At 42.9% G+C, this 14,027-nt stretch overlaps 1 protein-coding gene across 17 annotated transcripts in view; it reads left to right on the top strand.

Moving 5' to 3' along the window:
- ZMIZ1 (zinc finger MIZ-type containing 1) overlaps nt 1-14,027 on the top strand; it is a 366,767-nt gene that overhangs the window by 318,880 nt on the left and 33,860 nt on the right. For 11 of the 17 annotated variants that reach the window (XM_028729170.2, XM_028729169.2, XM_028729167.2 and 8 more), the window contains 2 exons: nt 9,283-9,351; nt 13,627-13,741. In XM_028729170.2, coding sequence (XP_028585003.2) covers nt 9,283-9,351; nt 13,627-13,741 — 184 coding nt within the window. The remainder of the gene's footprint in view (nt 1-9,282; nt 9,352-13,626; nt 13,742-14,027) is intronic. The other 6 variants (XM_028729172.2, XM_028729171.2, XM_028729178.2 and 3 more) reach the window with 1 other exon arrangement.

The following is a 14,027-nucleotide window of genomic DNA, read 5'->3' as shown; positions in this document are numbered from 1 at the left end:
GCTGGATTTACAGACGCAAATCCATCAAACCCTTCATTCATGCTGCCTGCTATACCTTCTCTGATTCACTCTCCCTGTAGATCATCCTTCAGTTCCCTGGTTTCTGTGCAGAGCTTTCTTCTTCTTCCTCTCTCTCTGGTTTTGGAGGCAAAAATTAAAACAAAACAAAACCCAGAAGTGGAATCTGTTTCAGTAGCTCCTTTCCTGATTGTTGTAGCAATTGCTGACCTCCAGGCACTATGAATAAACAGCAAAGCTGGGAACAAAAGGATTCTTCTGGCTGCCATTATCTCACATTAACATAGCAGAGGCACTGCGGTGTGAACAATGCCATTCCCATTCACCGATAATCAGTGAGTTCCTGGGCGTTTGGATTACCAAGGCAACAGGCAATGGTAGAATACTGGGTGGGTGTCTTGGTTTGGTTTTTAAAATTATTGTTATCCTCATTATTGAAGGATCAACTGGATATAGAATCCTAAGGTATTTTGATAAGTACAAGTAAAATTAATGCCTTGCTACTTAACGGGGTAAATGGAGAAATTTCCTTTGAATGCTGGCACATGGGTTGAATAAATCATGGATGAAACAGGGCTGGCTGATGCTGTGAAATGCAATAAAGATGAAATTGTGTATGTCAAGCTGCAAATGATTGTGAGGCATTTTTAGTGTCTTTGGAACACAGGTAACAGGTGGGATGTTAATAGCAGGTGGGATTTGTCGTAGGGGGGGTGTAGCAATGTGTGTATGTGTATAGTCTACCTGAATGCCGGAATTGAGTGCAACATTAGAATCTTTTTTTGGAAGGGGGGAGTTGATTCTATCCCATAATTTGAAAGTATGGTAATAAATAAATCCAATATCTGGGGTGCATTTTCTGTAACAACTCTCTTCCTTTCCAACATAGTTTTATCATTTTCCTAGCATGCTGTGTATGTTTTTCTGTGTAGAGTTTACATGGGCACCAAGTGTTTATGGGGTTGGCCTCAGCTATACACTCTTGGCTGGGCTCTAAAGAGTTCTTTGGGGCACACTCAATAACTCGAGCATGGCCACTGGCAGATGACTTCTTCGGCTTTAAACAGCAGACACCTGTGCCATATCACAAACTGCTTTTGAAAGCCCCTTTCAAAAGTGGAGACTGCTGTTTGAGAAGCACAAGACCTTTGGTGTCCAGAACTAATTGTGCTGTTCTTTGGATCCCAACTGTTTTGCTTCCAAATCCAGAATCATCCAAACTGAGCTTCTAAATAAAACTTCAATCTCTTTCCCTAATCTAAATTTAAGAGGGCTGGGTTCTGCCATCTGCTTGCATGATTTATAGCATCTTATTCTCCAAATGGATATACCAACAACCTCATAGGTCAAGGTCTTTATTAGGGTCAACTGAAGTATCACAAAATGGTGAGAAACCTTTTGAGTTCTCCATAAAACCAGGCTGGATGTTAAGCAAAGAGGGAAGACAGATGGGGTTGGGGAGAAATAAGCTGCAGTGGTCACAGTGTTTAGACAATGTTTAGTAACCCGATTTCCAATGGAATGGTTTACTCTTGTTTCAGTGCTTATACTTTTGCTTCATCATTGAAAACATTCTCTAATAGAAAGAGTTGGCAGACTTAGACCACATCCACAACCCAGTTCATTTTGTTTCCATGACTTTCCCCTAACTGTTAAGTTCCACATTATCGTTGAACTTTGACACGATGTAAAAGCCACTTTCGGAACTCTTGTGGAATATAGTGGAAGTTTAGTACTTATTTCTGTGTTATTTGCTTCCAGAAAAAACATTGTGCAGATAATATGGAAAGGAGTGCTATATTTCACAATAGTTCTAGAAGTGAAATCTCAAATATAGTGCAGAACTTAACAGTTAGGGAAACATCATGGGGGATTAAATTGTCATGGGAATGCAGTCTTGGTTTCTACTAGGTGCTCTGCAGGTTACACCTAAGGATCATAATGTTTGCATTGGTTACAGTGAGTTTGTTCTTGGCTACAGCTTGTGATTAGTGAGGAGAGAGCTTAAGCACAAGCCCAGGTTTGAATGAGACCTCAACTCAGCATAGGGTAGGAGTAAAAAACACGAAGGGAGGAGTAATGTGGCTGTATACTGGGAGCAACCACATAGTTTGTCTGTCTGATGTGCAATGCGGAATTTGCTAACATGGCATACCTTAGCACATAAGCCAAACATGTAAGTATTTCATCAAATACTGTGCTTAGGCTTTGTAGGTCTAAATACACCAAATCTGAGGCCAAGGGGGTGTAAAATTTTGAGCATTTTATGCAGTGGATAAAATATTGAACATGGTGAACCAAGAATCAAATACTTGCTCATCCATGAAGTATTATCTTACTACATTTTTATCCTACTTTCCCCCTCCAAGGAGCTCAGAGTGATGTACATGATTACATATTTATTTTCACAGGTAGAGGTAGAGGCAGAGGTATCATCTAGTGAGATTTATGGTTGAGTGATGATCTCCCTGGCCTAACTCTGTTATTGTACCCACGACACCACACCAGCTGTCCATCAGAATAGTGTTTGGCTTTTGACAACTCACTCTCTTACATCCTAGTCTCACCTCAGAAGGTTGCTGGGAGGATAACAGAGATAAGGGTTGTAAACAGCTTTAGGAAAAGAACTCTATAGAAATAATTAATTCAGATTGGGACACGGAAGTCTCTATTAGATGAAGATTAAACAAAGTACATGTAAGAGACACGTGAATGAGTTTTACAGAAACAGTTTTATTTGCGTATCTCTCACCTGTACATAGTAAAAAAAAGAAATTCCTCTTTTTATTTCATTGATAGATATCCTAAATTGTCCTTATTCTTATTGTCTCATACCACAATGTATGCCCTCATGCCTGTTTCTTCTACTCCACTCACACAAGGATGAGCAGAAACCTTGAACCTTGAAATAGCAAGCTTTTGAAGTTAGAGATTTCATTCAAGGCAGGCAAAAATGTAGGCAGCTATGTTGATTCATTAGGGGGGGGAAATCCAAAAATAAGCACAGTGTAACATATTTCTTTTTTTAAAAAAAATATCCGCAAGAACAAGAAGGAGAGAGAAGAAAAAGGTGCATTTTTTAAAAGGGCCTTTTGAGGGTTTCCACTGCAATATGTAACTGCAGTAATATGGTGCAGCAGGCACAGGTTCTTTCTCCCAGGATACCTTGGAGCAACCTGAAGTCTTCTGCACTTGTCACAAATACTCACTGCATTTATCTGCCAAGAATTGCCAGGTGTGCCTCCAGCATCCCCTTTACCAACAGCATCTTACTAGCTCATTACTTTGTAACTTTCAGTTGGTCCTTCCAGAGTTGTTAAGTTTTTGCTTTTCTTTGGAGCCGTATATTAATGCAGTCAGAAGATCTTGCCATGAGGCAAGGTGAAGCCACCATTTTGAGGGCCAGACTTGGAGCAACAGAAGGTATAATCTACCAGAGTAGTTATCCTCAGCATTTTCCATTTGTTTTGTTAAGGTTTGCACAAGATGCTCTGCGTGGGCACCAAAATGTGCTGGGCTGACCCTGCAAATGCCCAGATAACCCACTGTGGGCTAGAACCAGTCCCATTGCCTTTCAGAAAGGCACTTAAAAGGCCAATACCTCAGGACCATTGGTTCAAATGAACGAAGCCATGTGCTGCAGTGCAGTAGAAGACAACTTCCTCACCTCAGTCACTGCCTAAAGGAAAATTCTTCACTGCCCCCCTCCAAGTGTAAGAGTCTGACTCTAGGAATAGTCAAAAGGAATTCACCAATGGAATTGTCATCCTGGAACTCTCCGCTTCAGAAAGCAGGCAGGGCCCCAAAGGCACAACAAGGGCATGTCCTTTACCCTACACTCTCTAGGCACAGACCCATGCGCCAGGGCAAAACAAAAATAAAAAGTGCTCAGACACAGACCTGCAAAGCCCAGACCTGTGGCTAGAAATGCAGAACAAAGCCAAGTGTGGATGAGCCCTTAGTCACAGTTCTCATCATGTACTATCTTAAGATGCTGGCAGGTTTGGTTAAGATATACCTGTTTCTCTTTAGTGAACAGGAAGGTTAATGTCCGGTGACTTTTCCAGCGTATTGGGTCAAGTCCATGTTTCAGGCATGTGTAAGTGAGAGCAAGTCAAGTGCAATTCGCATCTCACAATCATGAGAAATCTATTGACCTGGTTACCATACATCACAGTTCAAGAGGTTTGGTTTCTTAGTTGCTGTCAGTGTACAGATAATTCCATCATTTCTTTCCTGAAGTCAGCTTACTCTTCCTCTGAAACTTTTGAACACAGTTGGAATTTCTTAAAATGAATGTACGATGTACTAGTAGCAGGAACAGTTAAATGGTGCAGAAAAATTTAAATTAGCTTGCTTCTGGTATGTTGTAGTTCACTGCAGTTCATTTCTGAGGTGTATATGAAGAGCTTTTCAGAAGAGTCGGTATATGTAGCTTTATTATAAACGGGCAAGATGACCCGTAAATGATGAGAATGTTTGAAGGCTGCAGCATTTAAAATCTGAAGTTTTCAGATATGTAAATAGTGAGATGAACACAAGGGAGAGGGTGGTTTATTGAGTGCTGCTGTCAGTGTGCCCTTAAATCTGTATTGAGAAACTTTTCTTCATTGCTATTCCTAGTAGGATTGGGCTCTTCCAACTGAAGGGTAATATAACTACTAAATAAATAAAAAAAAACATCTTCAAAACATAGTCTGTTACCTTACTTTTTCTCTCAGGTTGTGAGGTTTGTCTGCTGACTTTTTTAAAAAGATAGAAGAATATCCAATTCTACCATTGACAGTCCATTTCAGCAGGAGTGGTTTTCAGGCTTTCTTGCTTTAGATAACACTTTGCCTAATTATTTGAAGAGCCCCATACGTCTACAAAGGAACCACTACATTTTTCTGAAGGTTCTGAAGGATATTTTAAATCCGTGTTTCCCAAACGGGGGCCATATTGCCCTCGGGGGAAGGCAGGATATCCCAAGGGGGCCACAGGTGAAAAATGCATAAAGGGGTGGCAGAGCACAAGGCTAGGGTGTCAGAAGTGAGAAGTGAAGGGGGGGGAAATCATTTAAATCCTGATTGGCTGGCTATCCACTTGGCCAATCACAAGCATGTAAGGGGGCGGCCCACCAGGGCCTAGCGCTCCTTTTTGCCATGTGAGTTTTCTTGGAGCAGTCCTGGTTTGTTTCCGGCAGGAGAGGGCGATCGCTGAGGCTCCTGCCCATGATCCAGAACCCCGAAGTCCGGTAAGTGTAATGGTGGGTTGTTGCTACCGCCAGTGCTGGGCAGATGTTGCCAAGGGGCACAGGGCCTGTTGACAGCATTGGCCAGGCTCTGCAAAGTGCGGGGTGAAATTGACCCCAGCACCTAGCCAAGTGGGGTTGTCTAACTTGCATCTAGTAAATAACTGTCTACTCAGAAGAAAACCACACTGAGTTCAGTGGGCTTTACACCCAGGTCAGGGTGTGGAGGGCTATAGTGTTTTATCTAGGCAGCCAGGGCTCCTCTGGATGACAAGATCTTTTTGCACCAGGTCAGTGAGGAGCACTTGCTTTTTAAAATTCTCTCATATATACAGAACTCCCTGTGTGCCTTTTGGACTGTATCTGTAGATTTCCACCTCTGTGTCAAATAACCACAGAGCCTAGGGCTTGCCGATCGGAAGGTCAGCAGTTTGAATCCCTGTGAACGGGGTGAGCTCCCGTTGCTCTGTCCCAGCTCCTGCCAACCTAGCAGTTCAAAAGCACGTCAAAGTGCAAGTAGATAAATAGGTACCGCTCCAGCGGGAAGGTAAACGGCGTTTCCGTGCACTGCTCTGGTTCACCAGAAGTGGCTTAGTCATGCTGGCCACATGACCCGGAAGCCGTCTGCGGACAAACGCCAGCTCCCTCGGCCTATAGAGTGAGATGAGCGCGCAACCCCAGAGTCATCCGCAACTAGACCTAACAGTCAGGGGTACCTTTACCTTTATTTTTTATAATACATGGAAGATGGATCTCCCACGGGAGGTTGTGGACTCTCCTTTCTTTGGGGTTTCTAGGTTGGTTGGATGGTTGGATGGCCATCTGTCATGGATGCGTTAGCTGAGTTTCCTATATTGCAGGGGGTGGCACTGGAAAGTTGACCCTTGGGGTTCCTTCCAGCTCTGTGATTCTATGTTTTTCTGCTTCAACAATATTTCATTATGTTCCTATCATTTTATGTAATTGTATTTTGTATAAATTATTTAAAAATATATAAAAAATGTTCTATTTACAAACAAAACATTTAAATAGCTACCTTTCTACCAGTAGCGCAGGGGCATGGGTGCAGCCAGGATTGTTGTCAGGGGGGCAGGCAGAACCTCACATTTGTATTGATTTTTACTTACTGGGGGACAGCTACCCTGCCCCCTTGGCTATGCCCATGGGGGGCACAGGAAGGAAACAAGGTTGAAAGGGGACCACGGTCAGAAAAAGGATGGAAAACACTTTTTTAAAGAATGCACATGGGGCATTGCCCAGGCCTGTTTTTGTTAGGGAGGCCCATTGATTGAAGCATGCTACCAAAAAATCTCATGTGGCTCTGCATGGCAGGGATGGATTTGGTTGTGATAAAGACGTTGTCTTGGGCAGCTTGCCCACGTTTCCTGATTTTCCCATTGAAGAACTCTAGAGGTCCCCAGAACACAGTTTGAAAAGCACAGCAATAAAGAACCAAGCTTTTGAAGCTTTCAGTGGTTTTTAAAAGATGGAATCTTGACAAGTACAATTTTTTCTCAGTCCTGCAGCGGTAGTATGACTTGTCAAGCTGCATGCGCCAAAGTTTCCTCTTCTGCACAACTGGTACAGAGACAAGAGAAATGTCTTCTGTAGCATCTTGTCATCTAAGCCCCTGTTCTGGCTTTATCCTGGCAGCGAGGAAGCTGCTGCTTTTCGTGCTGCCCTAATAATGCCTGGAGCCCAAGGCAACCTGGGAGGAGTCAGGGATTCAGCTAGTTCCTACAGCAGTGTTGCCTTTACTGGGAGCTGTAAGAAGGAGCCGCCTCATTGATTAGGATTCCCAGCATAAAAGGAGCAGTGCAAGGAGCCAGCTAGAAGGGACTCTACATTTACCCCTTTGCAACAGGATGTACTACAGAGCACCCCAAGGCCCTCACCTGAGCTCAGTGAATTTGAGTAGGGTGAGGAAGGGACGTTTCTAGTAATTTAAAATTTTTATTTAGACACAGAAGGGATGAGGGCAGTATTTAACCTCACAACAACCTTGTGAGAGGAGTTAGGCGAAGGAAAGGTGAGTCACTCACAGCTCATCATAGATTTGAACTCAAGTCTCTTGGGTCAAAGTTCAACACACAAAGCAATACACCACACTGGCTCACCTCAAAGTTAATTGGATTACAGTTAGTTTTATCTTATATTGGCAGGTTTCTTATAGTTCAATTCTTTAGAATGATTTTTTTTAATGTCAAGTTCCTGTTGAACACTCTAGTCTAGTGTAGCTGGTCTGGTCACAGTACACTGGTTTCAGTCAGTGGCATATGACGCATAAGGGAGAGATGTGGCTGGTGTCTTCTTCGGCTATACCTGGTATCCCCTGGCATGGGGATCAGGTCCACTCTAGTGCTCACTTTGTCCTCCACTTTTCCCCTGGCCTCCTTTCCTAGTTCTGTCTCTCTCCCCTAACCTCCCATCCTGCTTTCCCCCTATCAAGCTCTCACTTCGGAGACAGCGGCTGTAGCTCCCTGAGGCAGCCCATGCCTTGCACATGGTTCAGTCGCTGGCATTTCCAGTTACAGATATCGGGTATCAAGGCTGTGGGAAACCCATTACTGAAACCCTGGGGAGCTGCTTTCAATGAGTAGTCAACAGTGGGCAAGATGAGCCAGTGGTTAGACTCTGTATTAGGCAGATTTTCATGCTTATATGCTCAACTGGTCTGTCATACACATACTCTCTAGTCCTCTGTGCTGTTTCTCACTTTGCTTCTGAGAAAGCCTCCAGTCTTCTTGGCACACCAGGCAGAGTGAGAACGATGGCATAATCACTTCACTGGGCCTTTCAGAATGCTCTGCACTCCAGCACATGCCTGTCTGAGCCAGCCTCTGGCACCAGCCCTCACAGTTATGGATTAACTCTACTCTCCAGTTGTTTTACTACCTGCATTACTTGTTTCCCCATCAGAGCTGCTAAGTGGTTAATGTCCAGTGTTGTGACTCTGAGATTAATACTGTTTTTCACAGATGTCTTTGGGAATGTCAGATTCCTCGCGCATCAATTCACATAGTCTGCAGTTTAAAACAGCAACCCCAATATTTCTTTCAAAGTGTTTCCCTCGTGTCTTGGGGCAGAACTACATATTCTGGAAGCCGCCCAGAGTGGCTGGGGAAACCCAGCCAGATGGGCAGGGTATAAATAAAAAAAGTATTATTATGAGCAAGATGATAGGCATCCCCATGTCAAGTACTCTCCCTTTATACCTGTAACATGTAGAAATGATGGCCTTGTGTCATGGTTGCAGCATTGTGTGTCTTTCTTCACCCCCAGTCCATGCTATTGGCGGCTGCTGCTGCTGGCAGTGCCGGATTTAGGGTTGTGTAGGATGTTCCCCTGCACAGGGTGCACAAAATGGCAACAACAATTTATACAACTACCTACTGAGAAGATCAATTTAAAAAGCAACTGCATCAAAAGTAATTACTGCGAAAATAATAAATATTGGGGGGGGGGGAGGCACCAAGTTTTGCCCTTGCTCAGGGCACCGTATTACCAAAGTCTGCCCCTGCTGCTGTCAAACGCAGGGAGGTGCACATGATGACGCCATGACATGGGATAAGCAATATTATATGTTGCAGGAAAAAACTCAATGTGAATATGGTATTTTCAGAACAGCACCCCCACACCCCCTGTATTGTGTAGATACATATCAGACTGTAGCTTATTCTCTCTGTGTTAGTGAGTATGTAACAAAATATTAGCAATTTATCAAGCCTTGTGATTTGCTAATGTGCTCCTTTTCCTCTTTGGTGGTAAAGTAACGGAGGCTGATTAGATAATACTGCAATTTTCCTGTTTGAAAGCAAAGATAAGTTGGATGAAGTGAGGAAAGCCAAGAGTGAGTGTTTGTGTGTGTGTGTGCTTGCCTGCCCGTTGTCTGGAGTAGCTATAAGCATAACTTAGCCCCAGGTCATAGATGACATCATTGTGAGGACCACATGCAAAACAGGGTAATCTATGTGCTTTGTTAGGGCTTTCAATTTTTATTCTGGACCTACACTTTCCCTTCTGATTCATAGGTGCATATGTGACGGCTGCCATCTTGACAGACCCCAGAGATTGAAACGGGGACCTCCAGAGCTGAAAGCGTGAGTCTCTACAGCTTGCGCTAAAGAGCCAGGCTCTGAAATAGGCTGTAAAAGACTCCCTTGTTCTCTGTGGATCAGCCACAGAAAGGGATAGTTCATATACTTAGATAGATTTACCCATAGCTATTCATCCCCAGGTTCTTTCCCTGCATTTAGTGCTTCAGGAACAGTTCTCTGCAGTGCTCTGTCCTTTGATAGCTCCCTCTTTGCACCACCAAATCCATGCTTCATGTTTCAATCCTAAGGAAACTCACCAAAAGTTGCCTTTACTCCTTCACTGGCATTACCAGTGGGGCCTGTGGGTAAACAGCACCAGAGCAAAAAGCTGCTCTCGGATCAAAGGTGTTTTCATAGACAAGATGTGCCAATGTGAATAGGGAACAGTTACAGTGACTGTACACAAAGTCAGACAGAAATGTCCTAAGGACATTTCAGATAGGGTGGGGTAGTTGTTTAATAATGGAGACTTGTGTCATGCCCTCTCACTAAGCCCCAGGGAGGGAAACAACATTTTTACTTCACTTATCTTCACATGATAGTTCTGTGGTGAGATGAGTCACCATTATTTATGCTATACACGTAGAGAACTAAACCTGGGAAAGGTTTTTTTTTTAAGGCTATTCACTGAGTCTAAGGTTGCCTAGGGATTTGAACCCAGGTCTCCTGATTCCACCTTCCAGCCCATGACTACTGGAGTTTTCTTAGCTGATTTTGGGAAGTTTAAGGAGCTGTGCTTACCTGCAGTGCATCTTGTTAGCATGAGACCCCAGCAAACTGCCTAGCAGGTAATTGCAGGATTGGGGTATTAAAGAATGACCACAGTAAATGTGGGCCTTGTGAAGAGGGACTGCAGAATACGTGAAAGCATTACCCTACAGCGAAGCATATAGACACTAGAGTGTTCTATAAAAGAATCAAGGAAACACCGGTTGCAGTGACACTTAAGAGACTCAGACTGATAGAGCGCATTATGCTGCCAAATTAAATTTCCAAAGCCTAGGTGCCTCTTCTCAAAAGCAGAATCAGGAGACAAAAGTTGTGTGTGGAAGTGGGGCTTCCATGCCCCCAAACACCCCCTTTCATTTCCCTTGCACCCCGCTCCATTGTTACCCCCCTTACCAATGTTCTAGACCAGTGGTTCCCAATTGGTGGTCCGCAGACTGCAGGGGGTCTGTGGCACCATTCACGTAACAAAAGGTACTATAGAGGTATCAAAATTTGCAAAAGTAAGGGTTCCGTGGCTTGGCTTCTGAAAAACGGGGGGGGGGGCACAGAACTTAGCTAATTGGAAACCACTGTTCTAGACACATGACTGAAACATGATGCTGACACTCCAGCTGACGGGAAAAATGGCAGGGAGAATTGCAGTGGGGAAGTAGCTGGCAAGGAAAGGATTCCCGCTTCCAGGACACCCCTTTAGTAGAGAAGCAGCAGCTAGGAGGCTGAAAAGTGAATTGGCTGTAACGTGCGGTCCCAGACGATGAGGAAAACTAATGTCCCAGCTGACTGCAAGCAAATACTTTGTCCTTGATCTTGCAGTTTCTTTAATTGTTTGATTTTAGTGCTTTACTGTGCTATTGATGGAAGGATTTTGCTACAATGTTTTCATAAAATCACACTGTGGTATAAAAACTAGTATCCCGATTCTTGGCACATTTACTTGATAGCTTTTACTAGATAGCAAGTTTCAATATTCACAGTGCAACCTATTTCCATGTTGTGTGCAGTATTCCCTAGGTAATAATTAGTCTAAGAACGAGGGTCTAAATAAAAGTGTTGACGGACTAACAGATTATTTTCAGTCCTTGGTGTCTCCTGTAGCTTCATCATAGCAACACCTATTATAATTATCAGGTTGCATTAAGGTGGTTGTCTTCAACCTTTCGGTTCACCTCTAGCCCCAATCTGCAACATGGAGCCCACATTTATCTTTTCTCTTTTCTTTCCCTTTTCTTAAAAAAGAAAAGAAAAGATGATTGTGATGATGCCATTGGTACAATCCACTTCAGGTTACACAAATTGAAAGCCAATGTCTTTATACTTATTTAGGTTAGAAAATTATCTACAATAGCATTGTCCTCCAAAGGAAAGTTAATGTTAAAACGTCCCCCATTGTTACTCTTGAGAAGTCAGCTTGTTTTAAGTTTTGGAGGAAGCTAAACACCCTTTAAATTGTGTTTCTGTTCCCATTGCATCCCCTCCAGTCATGCACAATATCCATTTCAAAGGGATGCCCTCAAAATAAACATTTGCATTCTTAATTATGTATCATGGTTAAGAAGATGTTTCAGATCCAGTTTGTTTATTCCATTTGTATTGTTACTTTTATTTTTGTCCATCGCTCATTTTCAACAGGTAGGACCTGCTAGGTCAATTTTGATTGTGAGCTGTTGGCATGTTTGGATCCCCATGCCGTGTAGAAAGAAAACTTAACTGCTGGTTTTTAATTATTACACATACACTCTCATTTCCAAGCTTTATGTAACACACATTTTGAGTAGGAGTGTTTCCATTAACTGTAATAAACAGCCTCAAGTGCTCCAGCACTGGAAATCATAGCAACCAAAGTTAGCAGAATCGTACTTCAACAAAAAGATAGCTTGACTTTGCCCAGTACCATAACCCCTGTATTTATTCATCACATTCATACCTGTCTTCAAAGGTTATTTAATTTATACATATTGGAAAGCTTGAAATTTTATATTTTACATTCCTGTGTTAATGGCTTGCACCTATTTAAATTTAAAAAAATGATATGCATGTATTTCAATTAACGCAGAGCAGACGCACATCAAAGACCAAGCTGTAGGTTGCAGGTTTTGAGAATACAGTAAATAAATAATAATGCATTTACAAGTGGATATAGTGCCTGCGGGCATGGTCTGTTCACATCTGCAGGTGCAGCACTTGTGCATGGAGGGTCCCAAGTTAGCATCCTACAGCTCTGATTCCCTTTCCCATTTATGTGTGCACAGGCAGCATGATGAGATGTTAGGAGAATATTGGGCTTCTTATGTCCACCATCCAACTCTCTCTTGTGCCTGATACAAGAGGAGGGAGGTAAGAGACATGTGCAGGCCTCCTGTTCTCCTTAATATCCCGTCAGATTGACTGTGCACATGCCTGTAGATTTGGTGCTCCAGGAAGCTCTCTTGAGCTGTATTGGAATCAACCATACATCTAGGTCCTGCTTGTGCTGCAAATGGATTGTGACATTTGTAGAGTTTTTTACCATATGTGATCAGCTACATAGCAAAGTCATGGGGATTTTTTTAGAGCATGTTCTTTATGTCTATATCAACCTAAGCTCACAGAAAGAGAGGCTAGATCTATTTAGCTGTAAGCATGAGTTTATTTTATTGTGGGGGTGGGCAGATAATCCTGGCTATCATGTGTCACAAAATATGTAATTTTATTACATCCGGGTTTGATAGTAATAAAAGCTTTTATGCAGCGCTTTTCGAATATATTTTATCTCAGCAGACGTACAACAACCCCTGTAAGGCAGGTCAGTGTTGTTATCCCCAGGTTGATGATTTGGGATGATGGACCAAAAGAGAGAAGACCCTTACCTAGTAAATTCATTGCAGATTTCCTGTTTCACAACTGATTCTTAGTCTGTGTACCACAGTAGCTCTCATAGAACACTTAATAGGGGTTTTTGGGTGTGCTGCTTATGCAACGTGTGAGAGGATGCCCTCTGAATTCTAATTTTAGCTCATGTAGCAATTGCTGTGAGCCAGTGCAGGAAGAAAGAGCTGGAGTCTAGACCTGATTGAGCTGGGACAAGGGAGCTAAAGCCACGGTGGCTCAAGAGCTTAAAAATAAATGACATTGGCAAAGCAAATGTATCCAAGCATCCACTTTGCTTCATGTGTTGCTTCAGTTGCTAAAAATCCACTTTCGCAAATTTATTGCCATTTGCCACTTCTGCAGGTAGCATAGTTTCAAAAGTGAAACTCTTCATGCTTCAACTAATTTCATTGCCATTCACCTCCATAATCATTGTCATATGCATTTGTGCTTCACTGTCAAACGTATTTCTTCCCTTCGCTGATGCAAAAGCAATTGCTCTCCTTGCAACCAAACAGAAGCTATTAACTTTGTAAATGTTATCACTGTCAGGCAGTTCACCAAGCTAGTGTATTGGCTGGGGAATGAAAATTAAAAGATTGCTCTTCCCACCCAGCCCAAGCACTCCTTTAAATTATAAAGTATGACTTTATATACTAGGTGTATCTCTTCTTCCCCCCCTCCCCATTTTCTTTTTTGCAGTGATGGGACTTTCCCGTATGATTCTGTTCCTTGGCAGCAAAACACCAACCAACCACCAGGCTCCCTTTCAGTGGTCACTACAGTATGGGGTGTGACTAACACCTCACAGAGCCAGGTAAGCTTCAGTTTGTGGCTTCTTTCCTCGGTAACCATTCTTTGGATCAGATAAGACAGATCTGCTGGAGGCTGAAAATAATAATTCCTGGGGCTCTAGGAGGCTGGAGGGGGATCGTTTGTCTTGCACTAAACCTACCATGTTCACGTGTCCCAAACAAAACATAGCTATCCTATGAAATTTGTGCTTCTCCAAATATTGTGACACACTGCTCCAGTTTGTTGCAGGAAGTGCACACAGAGATGTGCATGTTTAACATAATGAAAATGCATTCTATGGAGAAATT

This window comes from Podarcis muralis, chromosome 6 (genome assembly GCF_964188315.1).
Source record: "Podarcis muralis chromosome 6, rPodMur119.hap1.1, whole genome shotgun sequence".
Classification (NCBI taxonomy): Eukaryota; Metazoa; Chordata; class Lepidosauria; order Squamata; family Lacertidae; genus Podarcis; species Podarcis muralis.
The sequence above is the reverse complement of the archived record's forward strand: the minus strand, read 5'-3'. Positions and strand labels throughout refer to the sequence as shown.